Source organism: Otolemur garnettii, unplaced genomic scaffold (assembly GCF_000181295.1).
Source record: "Otolemur garnettii isolate 467f Iridium unplaced genomic scaffold, OtoGar3 scaffold00011, whole genome shotgun sequence".
In the NCBI taxonomy this organism is placed as follows: Eukaryota; Metazoa; Chordata; class Mammalia; order Primates; family Galagidae; genus Otolemur; species Otolemur garnettii.
Window position 1 is genome coordinate 25,935,889 of NW_003852406.1, and position 16,522 is coordinate 25,952,410.

General features: G+C 50.6%; 1 protein-coding gene across 1 annotated transcript in view; it reads left to right on the top strand.

Annotated features, from left to right (window-relative positions):
- Positions 1 to 9,814: 9,814 nt before the first annotated feature.
- LOXL1 (lysyl oxidase like 1) overlaps positions 9,815 to 16,522 on the top strand; it is a 25,204-nt gene continuing 18,496 nt past the window's right edge. Inside the window, exon 1 of the mRNA XM_012801965.2 lies at positions 9,815 to 11,297. Within this exon, the coding sequence (XP_012657419.2) occupies positions 10,160 to 11,297 (1,138 nt within the window). The 5' untranslated portion in view covers positions 9,815 to 10,159. The remainder of the gene's footprint in view (positions 11,298 to 16,522) is intronic.

Genomic DNA, 16,522 nt, shown 5'->3' on the forward strand with positions numbered 1-16,522 from the left:
ACTTTCAGACCACATCTGCTTTGTACTCAATTTATTTAATTATAACATGAACTCAAAGAAATGAGATTTGAAAAACAAGATAGAAAGAGTGACATGAGAAGACTGCCGGCTGAGAAGCAGGTGGAAATAAAAAACAAGCCAGGAGAAAGGAAGGATGTAAAGAAACTTTAAAATGCAACAGAATTTTAAATTGCACAAAGACAGTAAGGAACAGGATCGGAATGACAGAATATTGAATCTGTAAATGTGGATGGCAGAGATGAGACGATCTCTGAGAATGCAGAGGAAAAGCCCAACAAGATTAAAAAGAGAGAGAGAGAGAGAGAGAGAACATGATAGGTAACCAGGCCTCTTAAAGCAGACATAAAACAGACAGAACAAAAGCCAGACTCACAGGAGTAAGAAGAATGTTCTTCAGTTGACGAAAAGCCTGAGCCTATAAAAGTAAAAGGTTCCTTTACATCTAAGTCAAATACGAAAACGAAATGAACATTTAGAAATACCAGGCAGAATTATTTTCAATTTTCAGGGGCAACAAAACATGGGGGAAATATCTATAATAGTTCTTAGAGTGTATAATTGCAAGAGAGATTCCATGGAATTTTGTCAAGTATTTTTTCTGGGGAAAAACATCTTCCATCATAATATAAACTTGGGAAATGCTGAATTAAGCAAAACAAAACAACATCCTATTCTGAGACTTCTGCAGGGATTTGATAATATTCATGCACATTGTTAAGCTGTTAAGATTAGCAAGCACAGTTTTCCAAACTTATTTGTCTGTGAAGCCCCTTTTCCATAGAAAATGTGGTTAAGACTAGTGCTCAATGGAACAAACCTTAGGAACTAGTCTTTTACAGAATTTTGAGAGATCACAGTTGTGACCTAATTTTAACAACCTAAAATTTTAACAATCTGTCAAGTGCATTCATGCATTAAGACAACAGAAAAATATTTTCCCATATGCCATAATTTAGGATATATGCCATGTTTGGTTCTCCCTTTCATGGGGAGAAAGATACTCAGAGATGTACTCTTAGCAAGCAAGCAAGAATCAAAAGAAGTAAAATAATAGTAAATGAAAAATCAAGTCCCAGGCTGCAATTCTCAACCTCGACCTAATGAACTCCAAATTTAAAAAAAAATCAATATGGTGAAATTGTTGTATAAAGGAAATGGAAGTGGGGCAGCACCTGTGGTTCAGTGGGTAGGGGGCCAGTCCCATATACCGAGGGTGGCAGGTTCAAATACGGCCCACCAAACTGCAACAACAACAACAAAATAGCCAGGTGTTGTGGCGGGCGCCTGTAGTCCCAGCTACTTGGGAGGCTGAGGCAAGAGAATCACCTAAGCCCAAGAGCTGGAGGTTGCTGTGAGCTGTAATGCCACAGCACTCTACCCAGGGCGACAAAGTGAGACTCTGTCTCAAAAAAAAAAAAAAGAAAAGAGAAGAGAAGAAAAGAAAATGAAAGTGAATATTAAAAACCTATTAAACACTCAGTGGTTTAAAACAATAATATTTATCATCTCATAGTTTCTGTGGGCTGGGAATTCAGATATGGTTTAGCTGGGTCCTCTGACTCAGAGTCTCTCTGAGGCTAAAATTAAGGTGTCAGCCAAAGTTGTGGTGTCATCTGAAGACTCAGCTGGGGAAGGATTTGCTTCTAAATTCATTCACATAGTTGTTGGTAGGTTTCCTTTCCTCACTTCTTGGGCTGAGGGCCTCAAATCCCTGCTAGCTGTTGGCCAGTGGTCACCATTATTTCCTTGTCACATGGGCTTCCCGTAAGGCAGGTTACAACATGGCAGCTGGTTTCATCAGAGCAGGCACGCAAGAGGGCCAGAGGGAGAAAGTTACAACAGGACAGAATTTACAGTCTTTGAGAACCTAATCTCAGAAGTAACAACTCATCGTGTTTTGTGACATTCCCTTCATTAGGAACAAGTCTCTAGGTCTGGCCTACACACAAAGGGAAAGGAGTATACAAGGGTTGACTACCAGAAGGTGCGGGTCATTGGGAGTCACTCCAAAAGCTGCCTGCCACAGATGCCATTGCCGTATGTCATGAAACAAGCCCCAAACACACATATTCACCTACAAAATGAAACATCACTGAAGTTTTTAATATATTTATTATTTTTTTATTTTTTTCAGGTTTTTGGCCGGGGCTGGGTTTGAACCCGCCACCTCTGGTATATGGGGCCAGTGCCCTACTCCTTTGAGCCACAGGTGCCGCCCCATCACTGAAGTTTTAAACAATTAAAAAGACCTTAATAATAGAAATGTATTGAAACTCAATGTTTCAAAGAAGTTGATTGTCACTAAATTCATCTACAAATGTAATCTAAATATGATTCCCAAAGGGATATTTGTTATTTAACTTGGCAGGGAAAAAAAAGTCTAGCATTCATTTAAAGAATATGTAAGTAACAGCAGCAAAGAACTAAAGGTGGGGATTTATATTCTCAGTCATCAACCATTATTAAAAAGTCACATTGGGTGAGTTTGGTGGCTCATGCCTGTAATCCTACCATTCTGGGAGCCTGAAGTGGGTGGACTGCCTGAGCTCAGGAGTCTGAGACCAACCTGAGCAAGAGCAAGAAGTTGTCTCTACTCAAAAAAAAAAAAGAAAAACTGGCCAGGCATTCTGGTGGGCACTTATAGTCCCAGCTACTGGGGAGGCTGAGGCAAGAGGATTGCTTAAGCCCAAGAGTTTGAGGTTGCTGTGAGCTGTGATGATGCCACATACTCACACTCTATTGTGAGACTCTGTCTCAAAATATAATAATAGTAAAATAATAAAGAAGTAACCATTAGTAAAATAGGGCAATAAATGCCAGTGTAAGAATGATGAGACAGACCAATAGAACAGAAGGGCAAACCCAAACACACAAAAATATTCTGTATGTGATAAAATGGCCTTTTGGATCATTAGGAAATGATGATTCCTTTATGATTCACGTTGGGATAGTTGCTAAGTTTTCTTTAAAGTTATATGCTTACCTCTCATCACATATGAAGATAAAGAGTTCAGTATTTAAAAGGTAACATGAAATCATAACAATCATAGAAGAAAATTTATTTATTTATTTATTTGAGACAGAGTCTCATCTTGTCACCCTCAGTAGAATGCTGTGGCATCACAGCTCACAGCAACCTCAAACTCTTGGGCTTAAGCAATTCTCTTGCCTCAGTTCTCAAGTAGCTGGGACTACAGGCACTCACCACAACACCCAGCTATTTTTTAGTTATAGTTGTCATTGATGTTTGGCAGGCCCCGGCTGGATTCGAACCCACCGCCCTAGCCTCTGAGCCTATGGAAGAAAATTTAATTGAAACAATGTATATAATTCTTGTGAAGGCAAAGGTTATACAATATTTAATTCTGAGATAATTTGACAGCTTAAAAGTGAAGCACTTTGACACAAAACATAAAAAATATTGATGCAAATGACAAATTAGTTGCAAAATACACGACAAAAAGAAATATATGAAAAGGTGCTAAATATACTACATCTTATAAACCTATAATAAAAAGAGGAGCATTATAATAAGAAATAGCCAAAAGATATGAACAGAAAATTCACCATTCATTTACTCAACAAATATATACTGGACAACTCTTACAAGTTCCAGGTACTTGGAACATAGCAATGAACAAGACAAGGTCCCTGCTATCGGAGAGCTTACATTCTACTGCAGAGAGCCAAATAATAAACAAATGAATAAACATATTCATTCTGAAGTATATTAGAAGGTTATAAGCACTATTGGTAAAAGTAAGAGTTAAGTGAGGCAATCAGGAGTGGGACCATGGGGGACTCAAGATTCAGAGAAGGCCTCGTCAGGAAGCAGACACTGGAGCAAAGCCTTTGACCAGTTTACTGGGGAGTGGGCTGTTCAGAGCTGGGGAAACAGTCCTGGTGCGCCATGGGGGAGGTCACAGTGGCTAGAACAGAGAGAACAAGGGGCCAATGTTAGAGATCATGAAAGGTCTTTGACTTCTAACCTGAGTTAAGGGGAACCACTGTAGGGTTTTAAGCAGAAGAATGAATTTTAACTTATGTTTCAAAAGAATCTTCTGGCTACTCTGGAGTATAGACTTCTATGTTACAAAAGTAGAAGCAAGAAGACCATTTGGGAAGTCAACATGCAAGATGAAATGTTCACTCTCACAGGGAATCAAAGAAATGCAACTAAAAAATGTCTTCACTTGTTTTTAATCTATCCAATTTTAATGCTCTTCTTAAAAACAGTACCCAGTATTGCTAAGGGTGACAGCACTCCAGGCAGGTAAATGGGGACCACTTTTCTGGGAGCAGCTGGGTATTTTCTGCCAAAGACTTAAAAAGTTTCAAACCCTTTCACTAGAAATTCAACTTCCAATAAACTGATCTAAGAGACTAATAAGGGCTGTATGCACCAGGCTCTGTACTAAGCATCCCAAGTGTCACCTCATTTAAAGTTGTATGACTATTCTACAAATCTACAGGGGTAGAAAAGCAAAATGAGTTGCAGGTTCAAAACCAGGAGAGCTATAAGGAAACCCAGGCACTCTGATGCTGCCATACAGCAGATATAGATGCAAAGATTTGTGTTCAAGTGCACTCATTACAGCACCATTTATAACAGCAGAGAAGTACAATAAAATCAACAAAGGGGGGTTGTTCATTCCATTGTGATTTGTCTGCACAATCTGGTCATTAAAAATCTCATTGAAGAAAACTAGTTTCAGATGCAGCCAGGTGCTGAGACATAGAAATTTGGAGAAGCAGAAATGCTTCTCAAAGGTCACAGAGAGTCAGTGCCATGTCTTCACTCCCACCAGGACTGTCACCTTTGTTGCCCAGGCTGGAGTGCAGTAACTATTCACAGGAGCAAACACAGGCTACACTAGTCTGGGAGCCCATGGGGAACCTGGCAGTTGTAACTGCTCTCTCTCCTTAACTCTTGCAGCCAGCACAGGGCCTGTATTCCACAGGCACCCACGGTACATGCTAAATGAGTGAGTGAGTGAACTAATGAATGAATAATTCATTGGGAGAAACATCAGCAGAAACAGACAGAAGGAGGAAGGAAGAGAAATGGGAAAGAACACAAACAGATGGAGACAGACGGAGACTACAAGCACAAAGACAGAAGGAGACAGAAAAATGAATGAATGAATGAATGAATGAAAAGATGAAAACAGGCTACTGAAAAAAATTTAAAAGCTAGAGAAGGCCCTGTATGATGACTTGTGCCTACAGTGCCAGGCACTGAGAAAGGAGAACCACTTGGCCCAGGATTTCAAGGCTGTGGCGCGCCATGATCCACACCTATGAATAGTTCCTGTACTCCTTACCTGGTCAACATAGCCAGAACTCATCCCTAGGAAAAAAAAAAAAAAGCTAGAGAAACCCAAAGAGATTCAAATCAAAACCCATGGGTTCTCACCTTAGTTTCCCTGGCAGCTCTGCAGGGCTTTGTTGGGCAACGGCTAGACATCCTGCTTGATTTCACCAGTGCTCTCCTGGGCAGGGGACACTGTTGCCCCCTTCCCCCATGCATGCTGGGTGGAGTCCTTCTCCAGAACTTTGACGTTGGGCCCTCCCCCTCCCACCTAGCAGGCCCCAGCCAACAACTATGCAGAGCCTCTCCACCAGGGCAGGCCCTGGGATGACATCCCTCGCCTCAGCTGGTCTTGGTGGTCTTATTCCCGCACTAATCATGCCCCTGCCTCCTCCAGCTCTGGCCCCTGAGTTGGAGGATGGGTTGGAGATGGGGACAGAGCCATGCCTATACCAGATTCTCGGGAGGGAGCCTGATGCCTCCAGGGAGCCAGGCCCTGCTGCCCAGAATGTGATATCAGCTCTGGTATTTCCAATTCCCCCAACCATGGAGGAAGGGGCTGAAGAGCTAGGAGTAGGAAGTGGCCAGAGTCACAGAATTCCCCTGGGTCCTAGAGAAGGGTGGGTTCCTCCACTCTCACCCCCACCCATCTGTCCCTGGAAAAGCCTCTGACCTCATCACCCCCACTTCCGGGCTTCTCAGGAGTTCCAGCCCTGAAGACAGACACTTCTAAACCAATGGGCCCCAACCCCCTCCTCGGCCCCCTCCTCACTGCCTTGGCTCTGGGGAGGAGTCCCCCCTGCCTCCCCCACCATTGCTCCAGATGTGGCTGCGGGGGAGGAGTGGGCACAGGGCCCAGCTGGCAGTGGTCACTCGGTGGTCCTCTTCCTGCACAGTCAGCGCTTTTGGTGCCAGCTCGCCCGGCCTCCTCACTCAGCACTTCCTCCAGCCCACTTTCCAGAGGCAGCAGCTGGGGCTCTGATTCCCAGTTCAGCACAAATCCCATCAACAGCCTTTCCTTAACTACCACCCAGGTGCTCAGGCCTGCCCTCCACAGTCAGGGACCATGGAAGAAAGGAGATACCCAGCAGGGCACAGTCTAGGAGATAGGTTAGCAACAGGGCCAGTTCTCATCCCTTCCCCCCAAACCCAGCAAATTCTGAGCCCTGGTCCTTTCCTCTGCAAAGCTGTGGGGCAGCTCCTGCCCCTCCTCTGCTCCCAACCCCTCTGCTGCTCTGGCCTGCTGCTTCTCATTCCCCCATGGACTTTCTAGAGCCTCGTGTTTCCTGATGGAACAGGATTGGAAGCCCCAGCAACACATCACTGAACACACAGTAGGCAGTTAATAAACTTATGTACTATCAACATCTGAAGAGTTACCTTGAGACTAGTTCTCAGTGCCAGGAACTAGCAGCAAGCCTCAACCACATGCCCAGGTCTTGAAAATGTGTGAATCTTTGCGTGAATCCCAGGGTCTAGGGACAAGGTTAAAGGAGGATCTCCCCCTTCCCCCAGACTGCTGTGGCCCAGCCCAGCCTGGTGAGTCTGAGCCCTCATTTGACCCAAGCTCTGCACTCTTCATAGCCTGCCCAGGTCTCTTTTAGGCCACCACTCTGCAGGCTGCAGCCTAAGGATCCCAGGAGACCTCTTGCTTCTGAGGCCAGGCCTTGCCCTATATACAGAGAGGTGGCAGCAGGCAGGCTGTCCTGGGCCCATGGAACTGCTGGGTCTGACCCAGTTGGGTCCTGTCAGCCACTACCAGAAACCTAGACTGAAGCAGAAGAGGTCAGAGGGAGGGAGATGAGAGGAGGAAACAGATGGGCCTCTGGGATGTGGCATCTTAGGCCCTAGCCTGCACAAGGTTCACCCTGGGTGAGGAATGATGTTGAAAGCAGAAACAGGAAAGCAAAAGAGAAAAGGGGGTTTGCGGGGGTCATCTTCAGGAGATTAACCTCTCCTTTCTCTCATGAGTTAAGAGGGAAGAAAGAAAATAGTGGCCACATGTCTGGCACTATGCTGGGTACTTTTCATAATCTTTTCATTCCATCCTCCCAAATATGCCACAAGAAAAGTATTCTCACTCCCCAAGTCACAGACAGGTCTCTGAAGCTCTGAGAGTATCACAGGCTTTCCTGTGGAGTTGAGGGGCCAGGCAGGGACCCTGGCTCAAGTCCTCCTATGGACCCCAGGGCTCCAGTCTCAGCAGGGAGGGTTGGCAGGGCCTCGGTCCTGGCCTGGGGAAACTGTGCAGAGGCCCAAGCTATGTTCAGAGCAGAGTTTATTCAAACAGAGCCTAACAGGAAACTTGGCTCCTCCGACTCTCTCTCTGATTCGACCTTATTAAGAAAAAAGAAAAGAGAGCAGGAGCCAGCATCGGGTAAGGTTTCGCGCCAAGAGCTGGCTCCGAGGCAGAGGCCAGCTGAGTGGGATAGCCTGTGCCCTGATCCCCCCATGCCCAGAGCTCTGAGGCTGTCCCCGCCCCTGTCTAGCTGGAAGAAAGGGGTCTTGCCCGCTTCACTTCAGAGCAGTGGGGCTACCCTGCCTCACAACCATCCTCTGCCTCCTCTTCACTCCTTTTCCCCTCCCTGTCTAGTGTACCCTGAGGCCTGTTTCCACTTCTCCTCCTCTCCTGGCTCTGCTGCCCATCTGGCTGTCAGGAGGGCCCTACAGGACCCCAGGGATTCCAAGCAGCTGAGGCCAACACTGCAGGGGGCAAGCAGGAGGGAGGGAAGGCTTAACCCTCCAGGTTCCAGCCCTCAATGAGCCCTGCCCCAGCATCTTGCTTGTCCTCAGCCACATCAGTCTCTCCTTGTAGGAATCCTGTCTGAGACCAAACCCCACACTGGGGAGCTGTCAGTGTTGACTGGCTGCTGGCCAGGAATAGTGTGGGAAGCTCCCCCACCTCCCTGCCTGAATTATGGGTATTTAAAGGGCAGGTATGCCCCAGATACCTAAAGAGTAACCTGCATCAAGCCTCATTCTTGAAGAACAGCTCAATGGGTGAACAAATGCTGCCTGGGAGTCTGGGAAGGGTATCCACAGTTCCCCAAAAAGGTCAACTCTGGCTGTCTCCTCCCACTGTTGGAGGAAAAATAGAGAGGGAATCTGTAGGGTCAAGTTAAGGGTAGGTTCTTCCTACCTTGTTTACAAGCACAAGAGGGAAATTTCTGCCCTCCAGTTCCCAGAAGCAAGGTTGGAGAAGGCAGCCCAGGGGAGACCTGAAGAGCAGCATTCAGAATGTTGGAATCCCCTCGGATCCAACTTGGATCCCCTCCTATCACTTCCATCCCCAGAGAGAACAGAGAATCTCCCAAAGCACTCTCAGGGATCACATGGTCTAATCTTCCATTGTTCAGATGTGGCAACTGGATCAGACAGGGGAAGGGACTTACCCAAGGTCACACAGTAACAGGAGTAGGCCAGATCGCCTGTATCTCCCTTTCTGCTGACAGGCTTCTCTGCCTAGCAGTGCCCATCCCATATCAAAGACAGTCCCTGGATGTATACTCAGTTTATTCCCAGACTATGGACAACAGAATCAAGAGATGCAGGACAGAAACAACACATAATGAGTTGATCTCTCCCATGATTTCACAAGTTTTTTTGTTTGTTTGTTTGTTTGTTTGTTTGTTTTGAGACAGAGTCTCCCTCTGTTGCCCTCAGTAGAGTGGGTAGAGTGCAGAGGCATTACAGCTCACAGCAGCCTCAAACTCCTGGGGCTCAAGTGATTCTCTTTTCTCAGCCTCCTGAGTAGCTGGGACTACAGGTGCCTGCCACAACGCCTGGCTATTTTTAGAGATGAGGTCCTGCTCTGGCTCAGGCTGGTCTCGAACTTGTAAGCTCAGGCAATCCACCTACCTTACGCCTGGACAGATTTCACAAGTCTCATTCAGCCCAGACATATACCCCATTCTTCAGAGTGGTAAAGTAGGGCCCAGAGGTGTGCCAAGAGCGAAAAGCTGAAGCTCTGGTTCTTTTATACTCAGGCTCAAGAAACTAAGGTGTTATCTAGGCTCCAGAGTTAGAGGGTGGACCCTGTTCAGCATCTCCCCAAGGAGGCCCACCAACAAGGAAGGTCTTCACAACAGCTTTGGGGAGCAAGAGAAAAGGGAACCCAAGAGTCTCAGGGAAGGGCTAGAGCAGACAGAAGTCAGGGATCCATTCCAGCCAAAATAAGAAGTCAGTGGTGGAGACCATGGATACTGTGTCCAAAGCAGAGAGGAATGGGCAGGGTGGTGCTGACACCCCAGCCCCATTCTGACTGCCAGAGCTCCACTTACCAGGTCTGAGTCCCCAGAGGCCCCTCCTACTCCCTGCTTTATTCTCTCCCTCAGGGGCAAGTCTGTGGCTTGGCTGGGAGCTCCAGGAACTGAGTGAGGGAGCACTACAGCTGTGGTACCCGCCACATAGCTAAAACCCGGCGGACCATAGGGCCCCGCGGAGGAGGCCCCAGCAGGCGGACCAGGCAGCCGCAACCTCCCCACGCTCCCAGCCTGTTGCTTATTCATTCAGAAGTGGGAAAGCGCCAGCCCAGCGGCCAGCCAGTGCCGGGCTGGTCATGTAAGGCCCTCAGGCGGTCCTGTCCGCTCGTGCCCTGCGGAGAGCCTCGTGCAGCGCTGGGCACCGCCCTACCCTGCCCTGACCCCTTGGCCTCAAAATGCTGTCATCGGAGGAGCCGTTCTGCTCTGGACAAGGCCAGGATGGACAAAGCTAAAGCCAGGGCAAGCAAGGAGCCGTCCTGTCCTCGAGGCCGTGAGGAAAAAAGCACGCACAAGAGGCCACTTTTGAGAACGTCTCTGTCCACCAGGCCTCTGCAGAGGGGCCACAATGGCTTTGGCCCGAGCCAGATGGCAGCTGGAGGCCCTGGTGTGGGGCGCCTGCCTGTATGTCCTGGTGCACGGGCAGCAGGCACAGCCAGGGCAGGGCTCAGACCCGGGACGCTGGCGGCAGCTGATTCAGTGGGAGAACAACGGGCAGGTGTACAGCCTGCTCAACTCGGGCTCAGAGTACGTGCCGGCCGGGCCTCAGCGCGCGGAGAGTAGCTCCCGAGTGCTTCTGGCCGGAGCGCCCCAGGCCCAGCAGCGGCGCAGCCACGGGAGCCCCAGGCGCCGGCAGGCGCCGTCCCTGCCCCTGCCAGGGCGCGTGGGTTCGGATACTGTGCGCGGCCAAGCGCGGCACCCATTCGGCTTCGGCCAGGTACCCGACAACTGGCGCGAAGTGGCCGTCGGAGACAGCACCGGCATGGCCCGGGCCCGCACCTCCGTCTCCCAGCAACGGCCCGGGGGCTCCGCCTCCTCGGTCTCGGCCTCGGCCTTCGCCACCACCTACCGCCAGCCGCCCTCCTACCCGCAACAGTTCCCCTATCCGCAGGCGCCCTTCGTCAGCCAGTACGAGAACTACGACCCCGCGTCGCGGACCTACGACCAGGGTTACGTATACTACCGCAGCGCGGGCGGCGGCATGGGCGCGGGGGCGGCAGCCGTGGCCTCGGCAGGGGTCCTTTACCCCTTCCAGCCCCGGGCGCGCTACGAGGACTACGGCGGTGGCGAGGAGCAGCCTGAATACCCGGCCCAGGGCTTCTATCCGGCCCCGGAGCGGCCCTACGCGCCGCAGCCGCAGCCCCCCGACGGCCTGGACCGCCGCTACTCGCACAGCCTGTACAACGAGGGCACCACGGGCTTCGAGCAGGCCTACCCCGACCCCAGTCCCGACGCCGCGCAGACCACCGGCGGCGCTTATGGCGGCGATCCCCGCCTTGGCTGGTACCCTCCCTACGCCAACGTGCCGCCCGAGGCCTACGTCCCGCCGCGCGTCGTGGAGCCGCAGCCCCCCTTCCGCGTGCTGGAGCCACCTTACCTGCCTGTGCGCAGCTCTGAAGCGCCCCCGCCGGGTGGGGAGCGGAACGGCGCGCAGCAGGGCCGCCTCAGCGTGGGGAGCGTGTACCGGCCCAACCAGAACGGTCGTGGTGAGTATGGCCCGCGACGCCCCGATCCCCTCTGTCGTGCTCCTGGTCGCTGGTGGACTTCTCGAGGCGCCCTTCTCGATCGTTTAGCAAAGGTCTCCCTTGCGCTGCTAAGTAAGGACCCCCCCCCAACCCACTCATCTCCCCAGCCAATGGCCCCATAGCATCTCCTCTCCCTACCTCCCAAAACCGCATCATCACTGCTAGGGGCTGGCCAGGCAGGTAAGGGCTCTGACTCTGGCCTTGAGGGTAGGAGGCAGAGGGACCGGCTGGGCTTTGGGAGGAGACAGCTTACTGACCTGGTTTGAGGGTTAGGGAACAGAGGGAAGGAGCCATTCTCTTCGCCTTTCCCTCATTCCAATCAGGGCACCCTTTTCCACCCCTGGAGATGCCCATTTGCCCGCCCACAGCGTGAGGTAGGGAGCATCGGAAGCTGGAGTCTGCAGGGGCAGCAAGGAGAGGTGGGGCAAGTCTGGTTGGTTACCGGGCATGTGAACTTGGCCTGAATGATCAAGAGGTTTACAGGGAGCCTTTGCTCCAGGCAGGAGTCTAGACTAGAACCAGAATTCCCTGAGGGGGGAGTCTGAAAGGCCAGGATTAGAGAGACTTTTGAGACACTGGCCTGGGCACAGACTCAAGAGGTACCCGAACTCAGTCGAGATAAGCAGTATCTTAATGTGTTATTTAAAAATCAAAATTAATGTAAAAAAATTGTGATGAACAAAATATTCAAATTTTATTTTATTATTATTTTTTGATGACCGGGTCTCATTCTGTCACCCACCCTGACAGGAGTGCACGGGCGCAATCACAGTTCACTGCAACCTCAAATTCCAAGGTTCAAGTGAACCTCCCACTTAAGCGCCACCCCCCAGTAATTGGGACTACAAATGTGAACCACCACGTCCATCCAAAATATTCAGATTTGAAATAAAATCAGTAAAAGTGCTATACTGAGTCATATTGGAGCCTGAGGCAAACTGAAAAATCATCAATATAGATAGATCTTGTGTTTATTTGAAATGTGGATATTTTGTCCATTACAGATTTTTTGCATTAATTTTGATTTTTTTAAATGTTGCATTAAATATTGTTTATTTTGTCCTCTGAGTTTTTTGAGCCCCCTTAAATTTAGTACTCCAGGCCAGTGCCTCACCAGACCCCTCCCATCACCTTGTACCTGGCCCTGGGAGAGAGTCCCACCAGTTAGCTTGGACAGATCTCCCTCTGGCTTCTCAGGGAGGGAAGATATGACCTAGTTTGGGGAAGGCCCAAGCCATCTGTCAGCGAGGACACAGTGGAGAGGGCAGCCTCCACACCTGCCATTAGCAGACTGAGCTTCTGTGGCAAGGAGAAGTGGTGGGTCTGGCTGGGGATGGACAGCCATTGGCCCATCCTCCACTGTGCTAGAATCCCCCTTCCTTTTTTCCCTGCGGGACAGTCAGCTTTTTGGTTGAGGTTTTCCACCCCTGCCCCACCTCTTTCAGGCTACAGTCAGTTCCCTCTACCTGTGATTCTCTGTTCCCCACCAAGGTTCCTGTGCCAGGCCCGGCAGGTAAGGGCCCCTGCAGGGCCCAAGGTTGCAAGTGCTACAGCCCCAGCCTCTGTCTCCAGCCAAGCTGACCTTGAGTGAATGGCTGCTGCTGGGGGTAGAGAAGTGTCTCCTGTCTCCCTGGGGATTGCTGAAGTCCCAAAGCCCGGAGAGAGGAGTGTGCCCACTGGTAGCACCTCCTCCCTCATATCAAGGGGCAACACTCGAGTTGGGTTCTGAATTCCACTTTGAGAACCTGTAGGAGCTCAGGGTGAATCAAATGATGAATCCTTCTGTGATGTGATGAAGGATCCACCCCACCTCTGATCCTAACTGGGAACTTGGGACGGCGCCTATGGCTCAGTGAGTAGGGCACCAGTCCCATATGAACCTGGCACTGGGCAAACTCCAACTAACTGGGAACTTGAAGGAAGTATCTTTGCTGCAGGGCATGTTACAGCCATGCATCAGCTGCTGCTAAAGCCCTTGGAGGAGAGGACATCTTACTTAGAGGGTGCTATACTTTCGTGGCAGCTTTTCTTAGAATACAAAACCTCAGCATGAGGCTCAGCTGGAAGGGCCCCACCTCTGGGCAGAGAAGAAAACTGAGACCTCAAATGCCACAACGCTGGCAGAGTCAGGCCTGGGATTCAGCACCTGGGCTCCAAGCCAGTGAGTTTTCTAGGGCCTCTCTTTGGCCTGTTAGTTCTTAACCAAGCCAGTGGGTATGGGGCAGTGCAAAGCCACATCTGGAATAGAGGTGTTTCATGCTTAGCAGGGCTTCTGGCCCCTGCCCCTCAGCCCCACAGTTCATTTTGGGTCAAAGACATTTCTCCCTGAAGGCAGTGTCCTAGGTGTCAAGTGTGCTGACTTGCATTCAATCCAGTCCTTGCCCTGAGGAAACATAGCAGGGGGGCAGCTCATTGCTGAGATGAGATAAGCATTGGCGGGGCCAGGGGCTTTGGGAGCCCAAAGGAGACTCCTCCTCAGTCAGGGGGAGGAATTCGGGGAGACTTCCAGAGGAGGAGTGTCCATGCATTGCTGCAAGGGATGGTGGTCAGCACCTTCCAGGTACCCCTTCCCCTAATCATTGAGGGCTAGGGGAAGAGTGGGGGGGGGCAAAGGGAGGGGGCAGCACAGGCTACTCTGGTGCTCATGAAGAGGCCAGAGAGGGAGCAATAGTCTCTCCCATCATTGGTATCTCCCTCCCCACCCTGCTAGGCAAGGACCGTGGAAAATCCCAGCCCAGGGAAGGCCAACCCTTGTACTTGAGATCAGACCCCCAGGCCTGGTTTGGGAGCCCAAGGCAGATTCTCCGAGACTGACTTCATTCCTCCTGGCCACACACTCAGGGGTCTGAGGCTGGGCTCTGGCAGCCTGCACATGTGTGTGGGCGTGGATGTGTCCTCACAACACCGAACACATGTGAGCGCCGCCCACATCCCTCCATGGGGGGGTGGTTTCCAAGTGCTTGTCCTGAGCCTGATTCTTCTTCTGGTGTCTGCACCCTCTTCCTCCCCCACCCCCATGCTGGGACTGCCCTAGGCTTCCCTCAGTACCATGTCTTCAACTCTGAAATGAGGAAGGGAAGGGATGAGAGGAGGAAACAGAGGCCAGCAGCCCAGGGGTCACATACTTTGCCTGGCTCTCACAGCAAATGCTCTAAAAGAGGCCTGAAGGGTAGCCGGCTGGTTCCCAGTTCCAGATGTGTCCCCTGTGCCGTAGCAGTTCCCACGATGTGACCTCTCCCTCTTCTACTAGTAGGCCGTCCTCTCCTGGCATCTTTGCAGTGGCCTCCCTATAGCCTCAGCTTCTCTGAGCTTTGGGTCTTAGTGCCAACTAAGAGAGATGCCCCTAGCCCCAGAAGGCCACAGTTCCTCTCCCAGGGCCTCCTCGTCCATCCCCCGCCTGACTCACCAGTTTTGGCAATCCTGTGAAAGGAACATGGAACAGCCTGCTCTGCCATCCTCCCAAGGCATCTCCGGTGGCTGTGCCAGCCTTGCTTGGCATGTGTCCTCCATTCCTGTCCTCACATGGCCAACTGGAGGCCAGGAAGGAACAGCAGCTCCTCCTCCCTGGTCCCCTACTCCTAGTCTCTCTCCTGTCCATTCTATGTGTGGGGCAGATAAACCCCTGCAGTGCTGACCAGGTTACTCCCCTGCTCAAGAAGATTTCCGTCTCCAGGGCCTTTAGGACAAAATATAAACATCTCAGTCTAGCACTCCAGAACAAAAGAACCTCCTTCCTTTCTTTTCCTCCTTCTTCTCTCAGGCCTCCACAGCTTCCATGGGGACTCTGGTGCTCCTGAGCCTAGATGTCACATATTCCTACATACCACCAAGGGTGTTTCATTCAGCCATCTGCTCCCAAGAGTTCAGACTGGGACCCTCAGACCCTGGGAGCAGCCCTGGCTCCCACTACCACCCCACTGAGCAGCTGAGCCACTAGCTCACTTGGGCCTGTGCCCCAGGCTACCTGCCTCTTCAGGTCAACTCTCTTCCTCTGCAGGGTTTGGAGTATGATTCAGGGAAGAAGCAAAGCAGGCCTCCACCCAGCAAGCTTCCAGAGTTAGAGCCCTAAGGCAGAGATAATAATACCAACTTTGACCGTTTGCTAAAGAGCACCTGCTGAGCTTGGTGACACAATTTCATTATTCCTCACAATCTCCTAGTGAGGTGGAGATTATGGTTTTTTTGGTACAGTTGAGAAACTGAGGCTTAGGGAGGTGGCCCAGCTGGGTGCAGCTGATCCAGAAAGATGCCATGCTCAACCTGTGACCCAGGCGGGGCAGGGCACGGGCTTCTCTGCCACTGGGCCTCTCTGGGCCTCAGCCCTTCCCATCTGCATGCAGATGGAGAATTACACTTGAATTTACCGTGCACTTTACCCATCAGCTCCTTTAATTCCCTGGGTGAGGCAGGTCCTATTATTTGTCCCATTTTATAATAAGGTGACAGGCTCACTTGCTGACTTTTAGTAGTAAAACCAGGATTTGAGTCTGTGTGAAGTCCTGTCCTAAGTTCTTAACAACCATGCATTATTATGTGTTATTGCTTATCCTGTATACTCTGTGGTTATTCACTTATTCAACAGTTATTTGACTGCTTACTTACTAGATTCCAGGCGCTGATTTTGACAGAGTGAGATGGGACAGTGCGTGGGAAACACTGGGAGCAGAGTCCCTCCCCAGAGTGGTGTTAGAGTAAAGCCTTATCATTCTCACTCCAGACTCTGGAACATTTTCTTAATCACTCGCACAGTGCTTACTAAGTGCCCACCACTGTTCTTGGAGCTTTAAAGTTAGAGCTACTTAATCCCTACAACAACCCTAGGAGGGAGGCATCACTACTACCACCATTTTGCAGATGACGGACCAAGGACCTGAGAGGTAAAGTGATTTGCCCTGGTGCCACAGATCAGCAACCCTCCTTCCTTCCCTGACGTTGTCTGAGACTGCCTCAAAATAAAATAGAGTCTTCGGCTGAGAGAGTTGTAGAGGGGCAGACAAGCTGTGGAAACAGAGGGCCCTGAGTCCTCTTCCTGCCTCCCTGTTTGTCTATTAAGAGCCATTAAGTGGCTCGGCGCCTGTGGCTCAAGCAGCTAAGGTGCCAGCCACATATACACCTAAGGTGGCGGGTTCGAATCCAGCCCGGGCCCGCCAAACAACAATGATGGCTGCAACCAAAAAATAGCCAGG